Here is a 20146-nt window from a genome sequence, read left to right on the forward strand (position 1 = left end):
GTGCACTTCATGTGGTGGTGGATTTACACTAACGCCGCGTACACACAATAGGATTTTCAGACGGAAAATGTTCTATGGGAGCTTGTTGTTGGAAATTCCGACCGTGTGTAGGCTCCATCAGACATTTTCCATCTGAATTTCCGTCATGCAAAATTTGAGAGCTGGTTCTCAAATTTTCCGACAACAAAATCCGTTGTCGGAAATTCTGATCGCGTGTACACAATTCCGACGCACAAACTTCCACGCATGCTCGGAATCAAGCAGAAGAGCCACACTGGCTATTGAACTTCATCCTTCTTGGCTCGTCGTACGCGTTCTTGATGTTTGGAATTTCCGTATAGATTTGTGTGACCGTGTGTATGCAAGACAAGTTTGAGCCTACATCCGTCGGAAAGAAACCATGGATTTTGTAGTCGGAAATCCTATCATGTGTACAGGGCATTAGTCTGTCGGTGTGAATATGGTATCCACATAAGGAGGTTTACAAATACTTGGTGTTTTGTTCATTATACACCATTTTCACTCTTGAAGGAATTATTTCTTTTATTTTCACCTGATGATCCTGCCCGCAAGTCTATTTTTTTTTTCAAAAGAGCAAGCTATCCTGCAGATGTAGCCATTAGAAGGTTAAGAAAAACTATTTACCACTGAAAACCTTAGTTAGACTTACCGGTAACAGTATTTCTATGAGTCTTTCAGGACAGCACCTGGAGAGAGCGCAGCTCCACCCACTTCCCAGGAAACACTGCAGTCATTTCTTTAAAGCCTGAACACTTCCACCATGGCCTCAGTCGTTATCGAGCACCTCCAGCCATGCTGAAATTATATAAGCAGAACATAGAAATAATACCATATTAACATTCATAAACAAGGGAAGGTCATCAGCGCTGTCCTGAAAGACTCGTAGAAATACCATTACCGGCGGCAAGTCTAACTAAGGTTTTCTTACCTTGTCTTTCAGGACAGCACCAGGAGATAAGAGAGTACTTACTCTTAGGGTGGGACCACCGCCTGCAGGACCTTCCTGCCAAATGATTGCTCTGCTGCCGAGAGCAGGTCCATCCTATAGTGACGAGTGAAGGTGGGAAAACTCGTCCATGTGGCCGCCTTGCAGATTCGCCTTGGTGAAGCTACAGCTCGTTCCGCCCAGGATGTTGCTACCAGTGGTGGCTGGTGGTCAAAATTTTAGGGGGGCGCAAAACAGACCTGGCCCCCTAACTTGCACCCCCCCCCCCCCCTCCCCAAGGCAGGCTCTTGCATGACATAGTAGTTGGCAAATCTATAGGAGATTGTACAAACTGTATTGTGTATGGTCTGCTGAAAAAGGAGATTGGACAGAGTATGGTCAGCTTTAGGACAATTCCAAGAAATAAACTGCTTTCATATAGGAAAGAGGAGGGATAGCCAGAATATACACAACCAGCAGGAAGGGGTGTGCAGGGATGAATGGACAGGTAGGTGAGTAGGTGGGTGGATGGATTTATGGATGGATGGGTGGGTGGATGGATAAGTGGGTGGATGGATGGATGGAAAGGTGGATGGATGGATAGGTGGGTGGGTGGATGAATGGATAGGTGGGTGGATTTACTCAACGCATTTTCTTTAGCCCCAAGTCACAAGCGGGACTAGGCCTCCCCAACCAGTTATGGTATTATCAGGCAGCAAGTCTAGCCCAATTATCCACGGTCTACTCTGGGCTTGGGAAGCATGACTGGATTCACATAGAAAGACAGGCAGTCCCAACATATACACTAGACTATCTCCTTTGGTGCTCCCGAAAATCTGGACCCCCTGTAATGTCCCCACTCTCTCCCATTCCCTAGCGTTATGGGATGACATAAGACATCTACCCTCCCTGACATCCGAAATATGCCCTCAAGCGCACATTTTCCACAACCCACAATTCAAACCAGGTATGGACATTAAATCATTCCAGTGGTGGCTGGACAAGGGGATGAACCGTATTGGACATTACTTCTCTATTGCAGGCCTGTTATCTTTGAAACATTGTATAAACAAACTAGACCTACCGGACTCAGAGAGATTTAGGTTTCATCAAATCTCGAATTTTCTCTCTTCCATTTGGAAAAGCAAACCCACTCCCCCAGAATTCACAAACGATGAGCGTTGGTATGGACAAGCAACTGAGCAAAAAGGTGGTATATCAATAATTTATGCATCACTGTCCAAACCTGCCTCCAAATTCCCATACATGGAAGCATGGGAAAGAGACCTACAGGAAACCTGGGACCTGGAGGATTGGCATAGAGCGGTGACGAGGGCCTTTAAAGGTATACTGAACATTTCCTTGATAGAAGTCAACCTAAAGGTAATTATAAGATGGTACCTGATACCCGCCAGACTAGCAGTCATTTTCCTCTCAGCCTCCCCTTTATGTTTTAGGGAATGTCACACCCTTGGTTCCATGCTACACGTATGGTGGGAATGCCCAAAAATTTGAGGATTTTGGAACAAAATGTTCAACCTTATCTGGAAAGTCTCAGGCCATTCAGTCCCGAAGTCTCCCCAAGTAGCGTTGCTGAACACCCTCATACCAAAAATCCCCAAATACACCCAAAAATTGATCTTCTTTATGCTTCTGGGAGCAAAGATTACCATTGCCAATGCATGGAAGCCACCCACGGTTTAGTTCCTAGCAGCCAGGAGAAAGATATTGTGGATCATGACCCAAGAAGACATGGTCAGCTCAATGTTAAACACTACCAAAACCTTTGAAGCAATATGGTAACCTTGGGCTAGACACGTAGGAACCTCTCTCATCCCCGGCATCAAAACAATATAACCAGGGTGGTCACCCTGGAATCTGACACCTCTCCTTCCTCTCTCTCTCTACTACTTTCCTTTCCCTTTCTATACTTTTCTGTTTTATTATAAAGTTGAAGTTGATAAGAGTTTCATTTCTAACTGTGATTGTTCTAAGCCTATATCAGTATCACAACCTCCAGAGTCAACGGGCTACTGCTGGACATACTCCTAGCCACTCCCTGATAGGACTTGATTGTTGTATCCTCAGTTTTGATGCTCATCATAGGAATTTTCCGCACCTCTGGAAACCACTGTCATTTCCGAGTTGTTAGGTCTGGTAATGATACAAATGGCACTTAATGCTATTCCTTTCACCAGTCGCCTCATGACACAGTATGCACCCATTAGGGGTATCAGGAGCGATGGGCGAACTAGATGCTTTATCACTATTTGTTTCTAACTATCTGGAACACAGGAAGTTTTTCTACTATATTACCTGAATTCTGATGAGAGATAATTGTCTATACAGATAATATGTACTGCTGATCCAACATTATTTTCTATTGTGATATAGTTATTATTTCATGTAATTTTCTAATCTTCAATAAACATTTTGAAAGAAAAAATCTGATGACCAAAGGGTCTAGTGATAACCATCTATCTAGAAAAACTGACAGCGCAGCTACCTGAACTTTTAAGGTACTGGCTGCCAAACCCTTCTCCATTTCGTCATGGAGACATTCCAGAACTGAAGGGTCCTCCTGTGGAGAGTAATCTTTTGAAACACACCAGGAATTGAAGCATTTCCAGGTTTTAAAATAAATGGCCCTTGTGACCTTCTTCCTGCTATTTAGCAGGGTACGAATTAAACCTTCAGACACACCCCTTCTCCTCAGGATTTGCTCCTAGGTAGCCAAGCTGCCAGTCTGAGATGACTTACATCGGGATGCAGGAGAGGACCCTGAGTCAGCCAGTCCCTTTGAACCAGAAGCAACCAATTGGGCTTTACCACTAACTTTTGTAGAAATCCAAATCCTCTTGGGCCAATATGGGGCTACTAGATATATCGGTCATTTTTTCTCCCTCTAGTTTCTTAGGCACTAAAAGGGATCATTTGCACAGGGAGAAAGGCGTAACACAAGAGGAAGGTCCAGTGCTGAGCCAGTGCATCCAGACCCGCCGCTTGGTCCTGTCTGTTCAGAGAAAAGTAGACCGGTACTTTTGCATTTGTTTGTGATGCAGGGGAAGCCCACCCATCTGCCTGCTATCCTCTGAAAAACATCCAGGCTTAGGCTCCATTCAGACTCTAGTACCCTTCTTCTGCTTAAGAAGTCTGCTATCTGGTTTAGGCTGCCCTTTGGGTGCACTGCTGTTAAGGATGCCAAGTTGTCTTCCGCCCAAGTCAGAGTCTTTAGGGCCAAGTTTAGAAGACACCTGCTTCTTGTTTTGAGATGTAGGCCACTGCTGTGTTATTGTCTGATAACACCTGGATGTGTTGTCCCCTGATTATCTGTTTGAAGGCCCACAGCCCCAGGAAAACAGTCCTTAGTTCCCTCCATTTGGAAGACTTTCCAGATTCCTCTACTGTCCAAGACCCTTGGGCCATCTGGCTTTCGAGATGTGCACTTCACCCCCAGGAACTCGCATCTCTTGTCAAGACCTTTGCTGCAGAAAAGGTCCAGAACAAACCCTTGCTCAAATTTGTTTGCCTCCTCCACCACCATAACTTCCTTTTTACTGGAGAGGGGATTTTGATCTGTTTCTCCAAAGACTCTCCGTAGGCCCAATTCTGTAGAATCGCCTGTTGGAGACCTCTTGAATGGAGGCGGGCCCACTGAACAGATGGGATTGAGGCTGTCAGAAGCCCCAGCGTGGACATGGCTGCTTGAAGTGAAACAGATAAATTTGTCTGTACTCTTTTCACTGTGGCCTGCACCTTTATCATCTTTTCCTCTGGGAGGAAAATCTTTTCCTGTACCGAGTCGATGGCATACCCCAGGAAAATAGTCCTCTGAGAAGGAATGAGGTTTGATTTTTCCTTGTTCAGAAGCCGTCCCAAATTTTCTAAATGGCTCAGCGCCTTTTTCAAATCCCTGCACAATAGGTCTTTTGAGCTGGCAAATAACAGGAGGTAGTCCAGATAAGGCACTACTGAGACCCCCTCCAACTTAGGCGGTGCCAATGCTTCTGCCATGATCTTCGTGAAGATCCTTGGGGAAGAGGAGAGACCGAACGGAAGGGCCCTGAAAGTGCGATACCACTCCCCCCTGCTCTGATTGCCAGACGTAGATATTTCTGTGACGTTGGTGTTATGGGAACATGTAAGTATGCGTCCCTGAGATCTATGGAGGCTAGGAAGCACCCTGCGTGAAGAAGCTTCCCCACCAAATAAATCGTGTCCATACAAAATTTTTTGTATCGAATGGACTTGTTTAAGATCTTTAAATTCAGTATTAAGCTGAACTTTCCTGACTGTTTTTTTTAACTAGAAAAACATGTGAATAACACCCTAGTCCTTCCTCTTCCCAGGGCACTGGGATGATTACTTTCTGTAGAAAAAAAACTCCTGCAAGAGTGATCTTTCTTGATCTTTGAGGAGCTGCGTCACATAAAATCGAGATGGAGGATTTTCTGAGAACTCCAGTGTGTAGCCTTCCGAGATTATTTTGAGGACAAACGCACTGGATGTTGCCCCCTCCCACTGTAGGAGAAAAGACTGCAGCCCTCCTCCCACAGTCGGGAGACTGTCACTGGGTCTTTCTGGGTTGGCTGGGGAGACAAAACAACACCCCAGTGCACCCTCAACCCATCTGGGACAGCCAAGGTCTCTTCTGTCCTGTTTCATTTGAGTCCTAGGTCTCGTGAAAAGGACAAAAAATTTTTTTAGGTTGCGGTGAAACTTTCTTTTTGGCTGGAAAGGCTTTTTCCTTATCTGCTGTTCTGTCCAGAACAGCGTCAAGGTCCGGACCAAACACCAGATCCCCCTCAGAGGGTAGGCCACACAGCTTTGACTTAGAGGCTGAATCGCCAGACCAGGTCTTCACCCACAAAGCTCTTCTTGCTGAATTAATTAAAGCCGAAGATCTTGCAGTCATCCTCACTAATTCTGCCGAGGCATCTGCCATGTAACCTACTGCCTTCTGTAGGACTGGCAGAATCTCCAGCAGATCTTTGCGTGAGGTCCCTGCCTCAACATGGCCCTTTAGCTGCTCTAAATTCCTGGCTACTATCGTTGATGCCATTGCTGGTTTGAGATTGACTATTGTAGAATCCCAAGCCTTTTTTTAGCAAGGAATCAACGCCTCTTGTCCATAGTGTACTTCAAGACTCCCATGTCCTCAAAGGCTAAATTGGTGTTCTGCGATACCTGCAAGAAAGCTGCATCAAGCTTAGGTCTCTTATTCCAAATGTATGTCTTCATCAAAAGGGAAACGCCTTTTAAGTGACCTGGAAAAAAGGGGGCTCTCATTGGGACTTTCCACTCCCTTTTTATACCTAATAAAAAGTGCAGCGCTATAGAAACTAGTCAAATGATATATATATATATATATATATATATATATATATATATATGTGTGTACCAAAAATAAAGTGCAAATGCTAACAGTGACTGTCATACAATATTCATGTAAAATCAACACAGTGCAAAACAAGAACACATTAAATGTGAATCCAGTATATATAAAGTGCAAAAATAATATAAACAAACAACTGTACACATATGCAAAAATCTCATAGGTGATTTAAGTTCGTTAGAAGAAGTCCTTGTGACACATGGATTCAATGAGGGAAGTCACTTGTGAAGTGTGAAGCATAAAATCTAAAACTTGACCACGTGAAACCTGTCACCACAGAGAGACTAGAGGCTTACCAGAAAGCCAGCGACCACCCTTATTCAAGGGTGTCACAAAAAGCTTGTTGGATCTGAGATCTGTTGGAGGGATGTCTGATGTCCAAGTCATTCCCCACCAGAGACCTCCACAGATGCCAAGCGGTAGTCAATTCCAATCCGATAGCGTTAATGCCAAAGTGCAAATATGCAAATATGCAAAAGAGCAAAAAAATCCAATAGTGCGATAATGCCTTTAAAGTGCTTTAATGGAGGGTAATGCAATGCGGCATGTAAATGAAATGACCCACAAACGGGTCATCTGATGAAATCATATCTGATTAAATCAGATATGACATCATCAGGGGCACGCCTGCGCCAACGCTCTAAATAATTCCTTGACAGAACAAAGGACCACAGCCATTGGTTAGGCCAAACAATCCAAGGGAACTCATATGTAATGAGAGAGGTGGAGAAGTATTCCCTGCGGTTACTGGTAGGACAAAGATGTCCATTATCCAATAGGAACACGGACAAATCTTAGGCATACAAGCCCATGATGAACTGCTTGTGCTGCCATCATGTGGTCAAAAATGAGAAAACAGCATCAGCAATATAATTATAAGGGCCTGCTCCCATGTATTGCCAATAAGTCTATACCAATATGGGTTATCATTAAAAATGTCAACATAGCATTCCCTATTAGAGTATGCAAAAATTTGCACTAAAAATAATCAATACCTTGTCCCTTTTGAAAAATAAAAATAAAAAATAAACAAAAATAAATGAAAAATGTAATATACAAATATGAAAATTGTTCAGTCAGAACAAAATTGCGCTCATAATAACAGCCACAACTTAATGAAAAAGGGGGGGGGGGGGCTCTGAATGTAAAACATTCAAACCACCAAATATACGACAGAGGAGGAAAAGGATATATGTGACACAGGCAAGCATCATAGCCCATGCACAAATATCAACTATTATTAATAAAATAGTTAATGCCCCACTCCACATTCAAGCCACCAGGTACATGAGACCACAATTTAAATATCCAATTGGTCTCAGCCCTGGAGATACTTACCATTGCTCCCAAGCCAGTGGGGCACATATTTTTCAAGGGCAACAAAGGTGGTACCACTAGGGTCCCGGTTATGGTTTAGATCGTAATGTTTTGAACTTTATGCTTATTGAAACCTTTTCCAGTGTTCGCTATGTGTTCCCCCAATCTAATATGCAGCATTCATATAGTGCGCCATACATATTCAAGGCCGCAAGGACACCTTAGAAGGTAAACCACACATTTCATCGTGCATGTGATGAACGTTTTTATAGGGTAAGTGACCCCTGTACCTGCTGAAGTAAAATCAACATAGGCATATGGAAAAATGCAGCGCATGTACAAATGAATATAGGTCTTTAAAATGGTGAAACAGTCAAGAAATAACTAATTGACCACAGGTGCCTTGAAACACAAACGTCCATAGATGGATGTAAATGTCCAACCGCACAGGAGGTATAAGTACTCCAAGGGGTGGTGATGGTCTGATGGTTGTCAGAAAACACCTGGCATCATACAGCGACTTCCCAACCGAGAAACCGGGTCCCAATGGGTCATTCAGAGAAAGTGCAAAAAAGCCTCTTACCAGATCCTGTGGATTCCCATGTCAGCGACAGGGAATCGCATGCGCAGTTTGTCACAAATGACGTGGAATGGGAGCTCAGGAATCGCCAATCTCTTGGATTGTGGTCTGTATGGATCTCGGCCGGCAACCGGATGGGTCCTCACAACGAACCGTCCTCACACCGAACCGTCCCAGCGTGCATCAGAAGTTTCACAAACGGTCCCCCGAAAGGAGCAGTTGGAGGGACTGGATCTCATGCGGTAAATGTGGAAACAAAAAGAATGTGCCTCCACATGGTGCAGATAAAAAAGGGTGTTTTTATTGACAAAAACAACCATACACAAATAAAAGCGTGATCACGGTGGATAAAAACAAATGGGCAACAAAGAGAGTGGTGTATGTACCCGACGCGTTTCGACCTAGGGGTCTTCAACAGGGGAATAGACCACTCACTCCAAGTTGCCAAATATATATAATAAAATTATTTAGAGAAGGACCAATCACAAGGGCTGAAAAACCAGGAGATTGGATTGGGTGAATACAATCACATGACTTGCTTGAATGTCTAGACATAAAGATCATACACAATTTCTATATAAATAAATGAATGACATTAAGGTGAAGCTCAGGAGACTGTATAAAGGTCTACAAGCAGAAAAATATATCACTCTATGATCTCTCTAACAAAAATAAAGCATTTAAAGATTAAATGAAAACAGCACTCCTCTGCACTCCTCTGCTGACAGTCCGGCAGAATGTACCGCCCTGTCAGCCAGAGGAGCCAATCCTCAATAAGAAGACAAAAGGTGTTAAATAAAGCTGACCAATAGGCCGCTATGTATGAGCCGGCCTCTATCCCTGAACGCCCACATGACCAGTCTGTGTAGGAAATGATGTCACGTCCGTGGGCGTGTCTGACGTCTCCCTCTCACATGACTCACTGGGCCAATCAGAGAGCAAACATCCCACTCAACTCTGCTGTACGTACAATCCGTACACCGCAGAGGGATGGGACTTAAATAAATACACCTAGCGTCCCGGCAATGCAATCCAGCAAGCAACGGACGCTGAATGAGACAAAACAGCATCTCTATGGTGTCTGTGTAAAAAAATGTGTTATGCAGCAGACCGGGACCCGATGACCCGGAAGTGTGCATAGAACTCCAGTGAACCAGAAGTGTATTGGAAGTGGGGACACATATAGTGAAATATAATGTGTTGGGAAATGACTAACTAAGGTGGAATCGCATAAATGTGTAAAAAAAATACTGGAGTGGCATGTGTGAATGTATCTTAAGGTCCATGTGTGTTAGGTGGGACTGAAATAAAAAATTAAAAAATTGAAAAATTATGTGAACACAAAATCTCCAGAACGCACATTGTAAAATGTGTTAAAATGAATATATATGTGGAGGGAATGTGTGGATTTGTAAAGTGACCCAAATATCTGATAGTTATCCCTATGATTCCTTGACTGTAAAGAATCATCAGCATAGACCGAATGGATCAATTTGGATTGGACCAATTTCAATTGGGTGAATAGATAACCCTCTAAGGTGCACCATATATAAACTGTGTACCAGCTTGTGAATATAGGTGAAAAAAAGGGAGAGGGGGAGGGGGAAAAAGTGTTGAAATAATGAAAATTAAAAAATAAAAAAAATATATAAAAATATTAATAAAGAGAGGGAGGGACATGCATAGAGATGTGGAAGGAATTTAGGATTGGTTGATAAAGGAGTTGAGGTCCCACTCCACGTTTAAACCTAACGGGAAATAGGACCTCAACTCCCATATCCAATAAGTCTCGAGGCGTGACACTCCTCGGAGGCGGGACTCACCTCTCCAATGTGGGACAAATTTGTCGATCACCTGGAATAAAGTCCCGGTAGGGTCTTTATTATGGTGTTCCAGATAATGCCGGGGTACTGTATGTTTGTCCTTGCCTTTCTTGATACCTGCCACATGTTCATTGATTTGTATAGAGAAAGTTCTGATGGTACGCCCAACATACTGTTTGTGGCAGGGGCAAGTAATGAGGTAGACAATGTATTGTGATGTACAAGTTGTGAAGTGTTTCATCTGGTAAGTGAGGGAGGTGACTGTGGATTGGAAAGTGGTACTTTTTTGTCTGCCTCGAATGTTGTGGAGGCAGACATTGCATCTACGGCAGGGGTAATAACCCTGACATTCCTGAAAAAATGAAACTCTTTTGGGGGGGTCTATTATATTCGGAGCAATCTGTCCTTGAATGGACCGTGCTCCCCTGAATACAACAGCCGCCCGTTCAGGAAGAACTGACCCCAGTAGATTATCATTTAAAAGTACCTTCCAGTGCTTTTTGAATATAGCTTTTACTTGTTTGGACTGAATGGAGTGAGTAGTAAAGAAAGCCCATTTGTGCATAGATTCAGCTGTGGATTTGGGGCGTTCTATCAAAGTGGATTCTCTATCGGTGGATAGTGCCCTATTGAGTTCCTCGTCTAGATGTCTGGGATCATAACCTTTTTCAATAAATCGATCTCTCAGAACTAGCGATTGTGACTGGAAATCAATAGCATTGGTACAGTTGCGTCGTAGTCTCAAAAATTGGCTACGGGGAACAGACTTGAGCCACTGCTCCTGATGGCAACTGTCAATGGGAATGAATCCGTTCCGGTCGGTGGCCTTGAAATACGTGCGGAACTCCAAATGTTTGTCCACCACAAATATTTCAAGGTCCAAAAAATGTACACTGGTAGAGCTGGCCTCATAGCTCAAAGATATTCCTCTATCATTAGAATTGAGACTAGTCATGAAACTGTCAAGTGATGTACGGTCACCATCCCATAGGAAGAGGATGTCGTCTATGTACCTGGCCCAGAGGATCAACTCGGATCTCTGGGCCGCATAGACGACATCCTCCTCCCACTGGGCCATGAAGAGGTTGGCGAGGCTGGGGGCAAACTTAGCCCCCATAGCCACGCCCCTCTTCTGTAGAAAAAATTGATTCTGGAACCAAAAATAATTGTGTTCCGTTGCAAATATGAGTAATTGCATAATAAAATTACGCTGAAGGGAAGGGAGCTTGTTGTCTCTAGATAGGTGTTTCTCCACCGCCTCAAAGCCCAAGTGATGTGGGATGCATGTATAAAGTGCCGCCACATCTGCTGTGACTAAAAGCATCCCTTCTGAAACTGAAACCGCTTCCAGTAATATAATGGTGTCTCTAGTGTCCTTAAGATAGGACTGCGTGGAACGAACCAACGGCTGTAAATAAAAATCTACGTATTTACCAATACGGGCTGTGACTGAGTCAATCCAGCTGACAATAGGTCTGCCAGGGGGATTGACTGAGTCCTTATGGACTTTAGGAAGATAATAGATAGCTGGAATGCGTGGGACTTGTGGGACTAGAAAACTTTTTTCCTTTTTGTTTAAAATCCCTAGCGCATAACCTTCCTCAATAAGTTTGACCAGAGCCTTTTTGAAAGGTGTAGTGGGGTCCGTGGGAATAGGGCTGTAAGTGTTTGAATCGTTAAGGATTCTATACATCTCTTTAAGGTAATCGACCTTATCAAGAACTACAATCCCGCCCCCCTTATCCGCTGGGCGGATTATCAGGTTCTTTTTCTCACAAAGAGATCTGAGGCCGTTTTTTATGTCTGATTGAATATAGACACGTTTTTTCTGTTTGTTTAATTTGTCCAGATCTCCCAGAACAAGGTTTTTAAAAACCTGTATGGAGGGAGCCAGAGAGCCTGGGGGGTTAAATATAGATGGATTGGATAATCCTGAATGTGTAACTTGTACATCAGACAAGCTAGAATCTACGGGTTCAGAACCTGTATGTGTATTGGCTGGAGCCGGGGGGATTGTAGTGGATGAAATCCCAAATCTATTTACCTCTGAAGTAAAATCAATAATCTTCCTGCCACGGTGAGTGTTAATCTTGCAAGCATGACATTTACCACACAGGTAATACCCTTTAAAATCGCCAAAGAAGGTAGGTCTAGTAGGAGGATCAGGGACATTTGGTGCTATTATGTGTTCCTCAAATTGGATGCGCCCCTGAAAATAACGCTGGGTCGATCCGACAAAAGAGGACCTAAATAATTCTTAATAATCGGCCAGTACTTTTTAATAATCCTTTTAATCAGCTTTCTCATTTTTGACCACATGATGGCAGCACAAGTGGTTCATCATGGGCTTTTATGCCTAAAGTTAGTCCGTGTTGCTATTGGATAATGGACATCTTTGTCCTATCAATAACCGCATGGAATACTTTTCCACCTCTCTCATTACCTGTACCCTATGAGTTCCCTTGTATTGTTTGGCCTAACCAATAGCTGTGCTCCTTTGTTCTGTCAAGGGATTGTTTAGAGCATTGGGGCAGGTATGTGGACGTAACCCTGATGACGTCATATCTGACGAAAAGATCGTCAGGACGTTACACACACACGCTCTGCGCATGCGCGATCACCCCCACATGCTGATGTGATTTTTATCTGTTTGGAATTCCAATTTTATCTATTTTTAATCGGATGACTCGTTTGTGGGTCATTTAGTTTACATGCAGCATTGCATTACCCTCCATTAAAGCACTTTAAAGGCAATATCGCACTATTGGAGTTTTTTTTTGCATATTTGCACTTTGACATTAACGCTATCGGATTGGATTTGACTACCGCTTGGCATATCTGGAGGTCTCCAGTGGAGAACGCCTTGGACATCAGGACATCCCTCCAACAGATCTCAGATCCAACAAGCTTTTTGTGACCCCCCCTGAATAAGGGTGGTCGCTGGCTTTCTGGTAAACCCCTTGTCTCTCTGTGGTGACGGGTTTCACGTGATCAAGTTTTAGATTTTATGCTTCACACTTCACAAGTGACTTCCCTCACTGAATCCATGTGTCACAAGGACTTCTAATGAACTTAAATCATCTTTTTGCATGTGTACAGTTGTTTGTTTATATTATTGTTGCACTTTGTATATACTGGATTCACATTTAGTGTGTTCTTGTCTTGCACTGTGTTGATTTTACATGAATATTGTAGGACAGTCACGGTTAGCATTTGCACATTTGCACTTTGTTTGGTACACACATATATGTATCATTTGACTTTTTATTACGTATTTTGTTCCTGTGCCCAATGTCTGGATTATAGTGCTTACTGCTGTTTTGATGTTTTTACCAAGTGCGGATAATACTTTTATTTATTTACTCCCTTTTTATAGCCTCTGTCAACACTTTGTGCACCTGGAACACATAATGTTTGACCTAATCCATACCCTGATACATTTTGTCGTGTAGGGACAATTGGGTCTTATCCTCGATGTTGAGGGTAGTATGTATGGTCTTCGATAGGTCATCCACCTCTTCCAATGACAACCTATAATGGGAGGAAGAAACCTCCTTTTCTTGGCCTTCCCCCTCGTCTTACCCTGAAGACATACTTCTCTCCTCCTCTTCTGACTCACTAACCACTCTCCGAGTAGCAGAGGACGTGTGGGGGCTGGATGGAGAACCATCTGTTGATTGTGCCACCGGACGTTTATCCAGATAGGAGCGGAAGGACTGGAAAGTGTCTTCCAGCTCCTTCCGGAATGAAGTGAGCATCTCACTAGGTTGAGCAGAGGGTGCTTTAGTAGAAGTATCCTCTCTGACCATATCTGCTATGCAGGACCTGCATAAAGGTTTGGTCCAAGAATTCCCAAGGGAAGCCTTACATGAGGCACATCGTTTCTTGGGGGAGGAGAAACGTGTTTTGTCTTTTCTTTAGTCTTTTGCCTGAAAAAAGACCAAGCAGACAAAATATACCATGATTAAATCCTGCAGATTTAGATCTCATGCCCAGCAGACCCATAAACAAAAGTTAGTGATACAATATACCCCACAACATCACTGCTGCAAATCACACTTCCCCAGAGAAGTCACCTGAGGAGTGTGATGTAGGCTCCCCCCCCCCCCCATCAGGGGCAGAAGGGAGGGAAACAACAAACATAGCCCAGGTCTAGCTAACAGAGGCCACTGCCTCTCCTACCTGGGTCTGGCTGGTACTTGTGACTCCTGCTCCCGCCACCGCCGCTGGTTCCTCTGGCTCCATCCCTCCCAGGGTTTCAGCAGCGTCCAGCAGCCTTTTTATTTAAAATTTTCACTGTCCTTTCGCCGCTGCGAGGACCGGAAATTGCACCCGCCGAGGCCACCTCCCTCTCCTGTGTTTCCAGCGGCCCAAACCGGAAGCCGCTGCGTGCTACTGGAAGTCCTGCCCCATCCGGCAATGACGTCACCCGGCACTCATGACCCAGAAGAGAGCGCAGGCTGGAAACCAGAGATGCCGCACTACCTAGAGCACACCCCGCACTCCGCCCGCCCCCTGGTCTATCAGTGAAGGACTCTCCGCCAACCTCTGCCCTCGCTAGTCTTGAAAAAGGGAAAGGCACTGGGACACCACCCACCCATCAGGGGGGGTGTTGGGCTGGTCAGCAGACAAGAAAAAAACGGCACCAGGTATGCCCTAACCCTTCTCCATTTGGAGAGAGCGCAGCACAACCCTGGTCCCCTGCAGCGCTTCCACCATGGCTGGAGGAAACACTACAACTGAGGCCATGGTGGAAGTGTCCAGGCTTTAAAGAAATGACTGTAGTGTTTCCTGTGAAGTGGGTGGAGCTGCGCTCTCTCCAGCTGCTGTCCTGAAAGACGAGGTGAGAAAAGGGTGCTTACAATGATCAGCTTTTATTTATGTAAAACCTTTATCCCAAAAGGAAGAAAACTATTTGCTGTCACTGCTTAAAAGGGAAGTATGAAAATCAGGGTATTTGCATATTTATACTTAGCTAGGTGGATGCAGCATCGTCCCGATGCTGCATCTGTCCCCCGGTGACTCTAACACTGAGAACCATTTGATCTAACACCAGCGGTTGCTCTGTTCTCACAGCTCCCCGAGCAGAGATCTGGTGACTGTCAGTCACCACTCTCTGCTCTGCCCAACCCCCCCCCCCACTCTCGCTGGAGCACTGGGCTGCGGAGGGGGCAGGAGCAGTCGGCTCAGGCTCTCAGCGGCTTGCTGGGAGGCTGATCTGGGTGCTGGTCCAGGCATGTGAGTGGATCCTGACTACATTATCACAATCTTGCCCGAGCCTGGACTGGCTGAGTGACGTTAGCAGACAGCGGACTTCAGCCCACTGTCTGCTGAAAACAGGTCACAGGAGTGCAAAATGAACTGCCCTCCTGTGATCCACAGGAGAGTTACAGCCAAACAAGCTTTGGCTGTACTTCTCCTTTAAAAAGTGTTAGCTGGAATTCGGCTTCAATTTTTTTAGTACTCCTCTTCCCCAAGACTGACTATGCTGCTGTCCAAAGGTGTCTCTGTTGCTCCTTTATCCAGAGCTTAGGCACTCTAATACATTGTACATGAGGTGTGTTACTGGACAGATCACCAGGTGAAAACAGAAGGGAAAAAAGCCTTAAAAAAAAAAAAAAAAAACACGAATGCAGCCGCCACATCTAATGGTTGGTAATCTGCAATATATTACATTTTGGTTTTGGGTTTAATACCACTTTAAACAAGGTTGGCACACGGCACTTGGAATATAAATAGCTGCTGTGTAAACTGATTCTGTATGCTTGTCCAGCTGCAGTGCTTACCCCAAGAGACCCTCCGAATTATTCAGATATAATAGCAGCACAGGAAGGAAACAAAGCAGAACCTCACATAGGGTGATACCATTTTGTAAAAAGGCTTTATATAAAATACACGTTGTGCTTACAATCATCAGGGCAGACTGGCTCGCATGAACAATGACTGTACACAAGAACATGGGAGAAAACTCTGACAAAGGTTTGCAATCGGCTGGTCATTGTAGCAAAAGCATTGCTCCATATTCCTGGCTACCTCTCAGGGTTCTCTCCACACTATTGGACACGGCCTGACTCCCCCCCCCCCAATGCATTCCATCACTTTTTCGCCGAGAAGGATGGTTGTCCTGTTCTGACCTTTCATACCGATCACAGTGGATTTTATTTCCCGTTCAGTGACAGTCCAGCTGCACTTGATAGACCCAAGATACCTTGACTATTCTGGAGAGAAGATCAGCATGGAGACCACCCCATACACATCACCTCAAACCTACATTGATGAGTTTGGCGCTTTAGCATATTGCAAAGCATACTATGACCCCAAACAAGAAACATATGCCAGAGAATGGGTTGATTTTGCATTGCAGAATTTTCATGAAGTTTTCACTTCAGGTAAACAAATGGCTTATTTATGAGCTTTACCGCTGCAGGAATATGATACAAAAAAGCTGTAGTCAAAGCTCAGAATCATGATTGATGTATTCATGTTTTTTTTTTTTTTTTCTACAATTTTTAGAAATTAGATAAATGAATTGTATTTTTGAGATATAATTATCCCTAAAGAGTGTAACACCGCTCAGACTGTGGATAAGGAATTCCTCGTGGGTGCTGGCCCCGGATCACCACCATCAATAGTAATTGAAGAAAAAGGAAGATTGGTCGAACATAGGGTTGCCACCTGTCCAGGATTAACCCAGAACCAGGGCTTTTTTTCAGCGGGAACGCAGGGGAACGCAGTTCCGGCACCTCCAGCACTGAATGTATTCTATGGCAAAGTGTGCTGGAGAGTCAATTGATGCTGACTGCTTGGGATCTATTGTCACTGGGGATCTATTTTTTTGTGGGGGTCTATTGTTGCTGGGGTGGTATTTTGTTGCAGGGGATTCATTTTTGCTGGGGGGAGGTCTGTCGTTGTGTGTGTGTGTGGGGGGGGGGGATCTATTGTTGCTGTGGTGGGGTCTGTTGCTGCTTGGGTGGGCTCTATCAAATTCCATACAATTTAGTAGCACAAAATGATATTTGGTTGGTACTGGGAAGTGGGTAGGGGGTGGAGCCATGAGACAATGGTAGGGGGGCAGAGACGAAGAGGGACTTCCCAGAACAGTCCATTTTTTGAATCATGTGTCCGGGTCTCAGGCGGACTGAAACCCGGACACATTTGATGAGACCGCGCTGTGACTCCACAAGTACCTGAGATAGTCACACACAAATCTGTTGCTAGCCAGGAGCTATGGGCAGCTGTCTGGAAGTAGGTTCGGCATCACTGCGGGGCAGGGTGATGATGTCAGCAAAAGCAATTTGGCTACACCCGCGTTTTGCTGCCGCATGCTATGTGCACTGCATTACTACTCTCCTTGGGGCACCAGAAGTGTTCAGGTTTGGCTTGAAGAAAAGGTGGAAATCCTAGTCGCACACCATGGAATGGAGAACCTCTGTGTAATACTTGCTTTATATTCAAAGTGCCAAAGGACGTAAACAGGACGTTACAGGGACATTGGTAGACCGGTACCAATGTTCCTCTAACGTCCTGTTTACGTCCTTTGGCACTTTGAAAATAAAGCAAGTATTACACAGAAGTTCTTCCTTCCATGGTGTGCGACCAATTTGCCTTTTTCTTCTATAATTATTCCTGGAAGCATTAATCTATGTGTATGTCTGTATATTGTTCCAATCTTTACATTTGTTGCCAACTTTGGGGGGGGGGGGGTTATAACAAATAGCCCCCACCAACAGGATATTGGGCTCCATTCACAGAACTAGATTACATGTGGTATTTAGGTGCTTTCCCAACTACCGCATGCGATCCTGAAAATGTCAATTTACTAGTATTTACTGCATAAAGCAAAAATAGCTCTCTAAATACTGCATAAAACAGGAGTGAAAGTCAATTGATAAGAAAAAAATAAATAAAAAATGCGGCGAATAATGTAGTAGTCCTTGCATGCGATATTTAAGGAACCGGCAGCTGCCACATCCTTAATAACCAGTAAATGACCTGCTTGTTAACCACTTCAGCCCCAGAAGGATTTGCCCCAGGCCATTTTTTGCGATACGGCACTGCGACGCTTTAACTGACAATTGTGCGGTCGTGTGACATTATACCCAAACAAAATTCATGTCCTTTTTTTCCCCACAATAAGAGCTTTTTTTGGTGGTATTTTATCACCTCTGCAGTTTTTATTTTTTGCGCAATAAACAAAAAAAAAAGGGAAAATTTTGAAAAAAAACCCCTAATATTTTCTACTTTTTGCTATAAAAAATATCCAAAAAAAAACAAATTTCTTCATCAGTTTAGGTCGATATGTATTCTTCTACATATTTTAGGTAAAAAAATCACAATAAGCGTAGATTGATTGGTTTGCACAAAAGTTATAGTATCTACAAAATAGGGAATAGATTTATGGAATTTGTATTATTATTTGTTTTTTACTAGTAATGGCAGTGATCAGCGATTTTTAGCTGAACTGCAACATTCCAGCGGACAGATCGGACACTTTTGTGGGACCAGTGACATTTATATAGCAATTAGTGCTATAAAAATGCACTGATTACTGTATAAATGTCACTGGCAGGGAAGGGGTTAACACTAGGACGATTGAGGGGTTAACTGTGTTCCCTAGGAGGTGTTTCTAACTCTGGGGGGAGGGGACTAACTGGGAATACAAAGAGATCGGTGTTCCTAATCACAAGGAACAGACGATCACTCTGTACTCCCCTGACAGAACAGGGATCTGTTTGCATTGACAGATCCCCACTCTGGCTCTCGTATCTATTGCACGTCGCTTTGTGCAATAGATACAGTGGGCACGCACACCCACTGCGTGTGGCCAAGAAGATGCGCATGGCCGGCGGCCGCGATGCCCGCTGGCCACCCGCGAGCGTTCCACAGAGAGCCAGAGTGGGGATCTGTCAATGTAAACAGATCCCCACTCTGGCTCTCTGTGGAGCGCTCGCGGGTGGGCAGCGGGCATCGCGCCTGCCGTCCATGCGCATCTTCTTGGCCACACGCCGTGGGTGTGCGTGCCCACTGTATCTATTGCACAAAGCGACGTAGACCTACAGGGATTCGCGCAATAGACCCAACCTGCCGCAATAGAATGACGGCGGCTGGTCGGCAAGTGGTTAACAACCAGTAAACGACCTGGTTGTTAAGGAGCGGACAGCTGCCGTGTCCTTAACAACCAATGAGTTATCAGCTGTCAGTGGGATGGCAGGGATGGGCATGGCTGCACATGGATGAGTACGGCTGGGCACGGATGAGCATGGTTGGGCACGGATGGGCATGGCTGGGCATAGATGAGCATGGATGAGCATGGCTGAGCACGGCTGGGCATTGATGAGCATGGCTGGGCACGGATGGGCATGGCTGTGCACGGATGAGCATGGGTGAGTACAGCTGGGCATGGATGAACACGGCTGAGCATGGCTGGGCACAGGTGAGCATGGATGAGTACGGCTGGGCACGGATGAGCATGGTTGGGCATGGCTGGGCATAGATGAGCATGGATGAGCATGGCTGAGCATGGCTGGGCATTGATGAGCATGGCTGGGCACGGATGGGCATGGCTGTGCACGGATGAGCATGGGTGAGTACAGCTGGGCATGGATGAACACGGCTGAGCATGACTGGGCACAGGTGAGCATGGATGAGCATGGCTGGGCACGTCTGAGCATGGATGAGCATGGCTGGGCAAGAATGGGCAAGGATGGGCATGGGTGAGCATGGCTGGGCATGGATAAACATGGATGAGCATGGCTGGGAACAGGTGAGCATGGATGAGCATGGCCGGGCACGTATGAGCATGGAAGAGCATGGCTGGGCATGGATGAGCATGGCTGGACACGAATGGAACATGGATGGAGCATGGATGAGCCATGGATGGAGCATGAAAGGATGGATGTATGGATGGATGGATGAGCCAAGGATGGGCAGAGATCATTACTGTGGGCACTTCAGATCCAGCCAACAGCTTTGCTGCACCTGGCTCCTTCCTCTCCTTGCACATTGTGCCGATTGGTGCGAGGAGAGGGGAAAAACCGAACCAGACATGCTCCGGTCTGTTGACAACTGATCGCTCTGTCATTGGA

At 45.0% G+C, this 20146-nt stretch overlaps 1 protein-coding gene across 1 annotated transcript in view; it reads left to right on the plus strand.

Annotated features, from left to right (window-relative positions):
- The first annotated feature begins 16117 nt into the window (after positions 1-16117).
- LOC141111104 (nicotinamide N-methyltransferase-like) overlaps positions 16118-20146 on the plus strand; it is a 49273-nt gene continuing 45244 nt past the window's right edge. The window contains exon 1 of the mRNA XM_073603119.1: positions 16118-16450. Within this exon, the coding sequence (XP_073459220.1) occupies positions 16297-16450 (154 nt within the window). The 5' untranslated portion in view covers positions 16118-16296. The remainder of the gene's footprint in view (positions 16451-20146) is intronic.

Source organism: Aquarana catesbeiana, linkage group LG10 (genome assembly GCF_042186555.1).
Source record: "Aquarana catesbeiana isolate 2022-GZ linkage group LG10, ASM4218655v1, whole genome shotgun sequence".
NCBI lineage: Eukaryota > Metazoa > Chordata > Amphibia > Anura > Ranidae > Aquarana > Aquarana catesbeiana.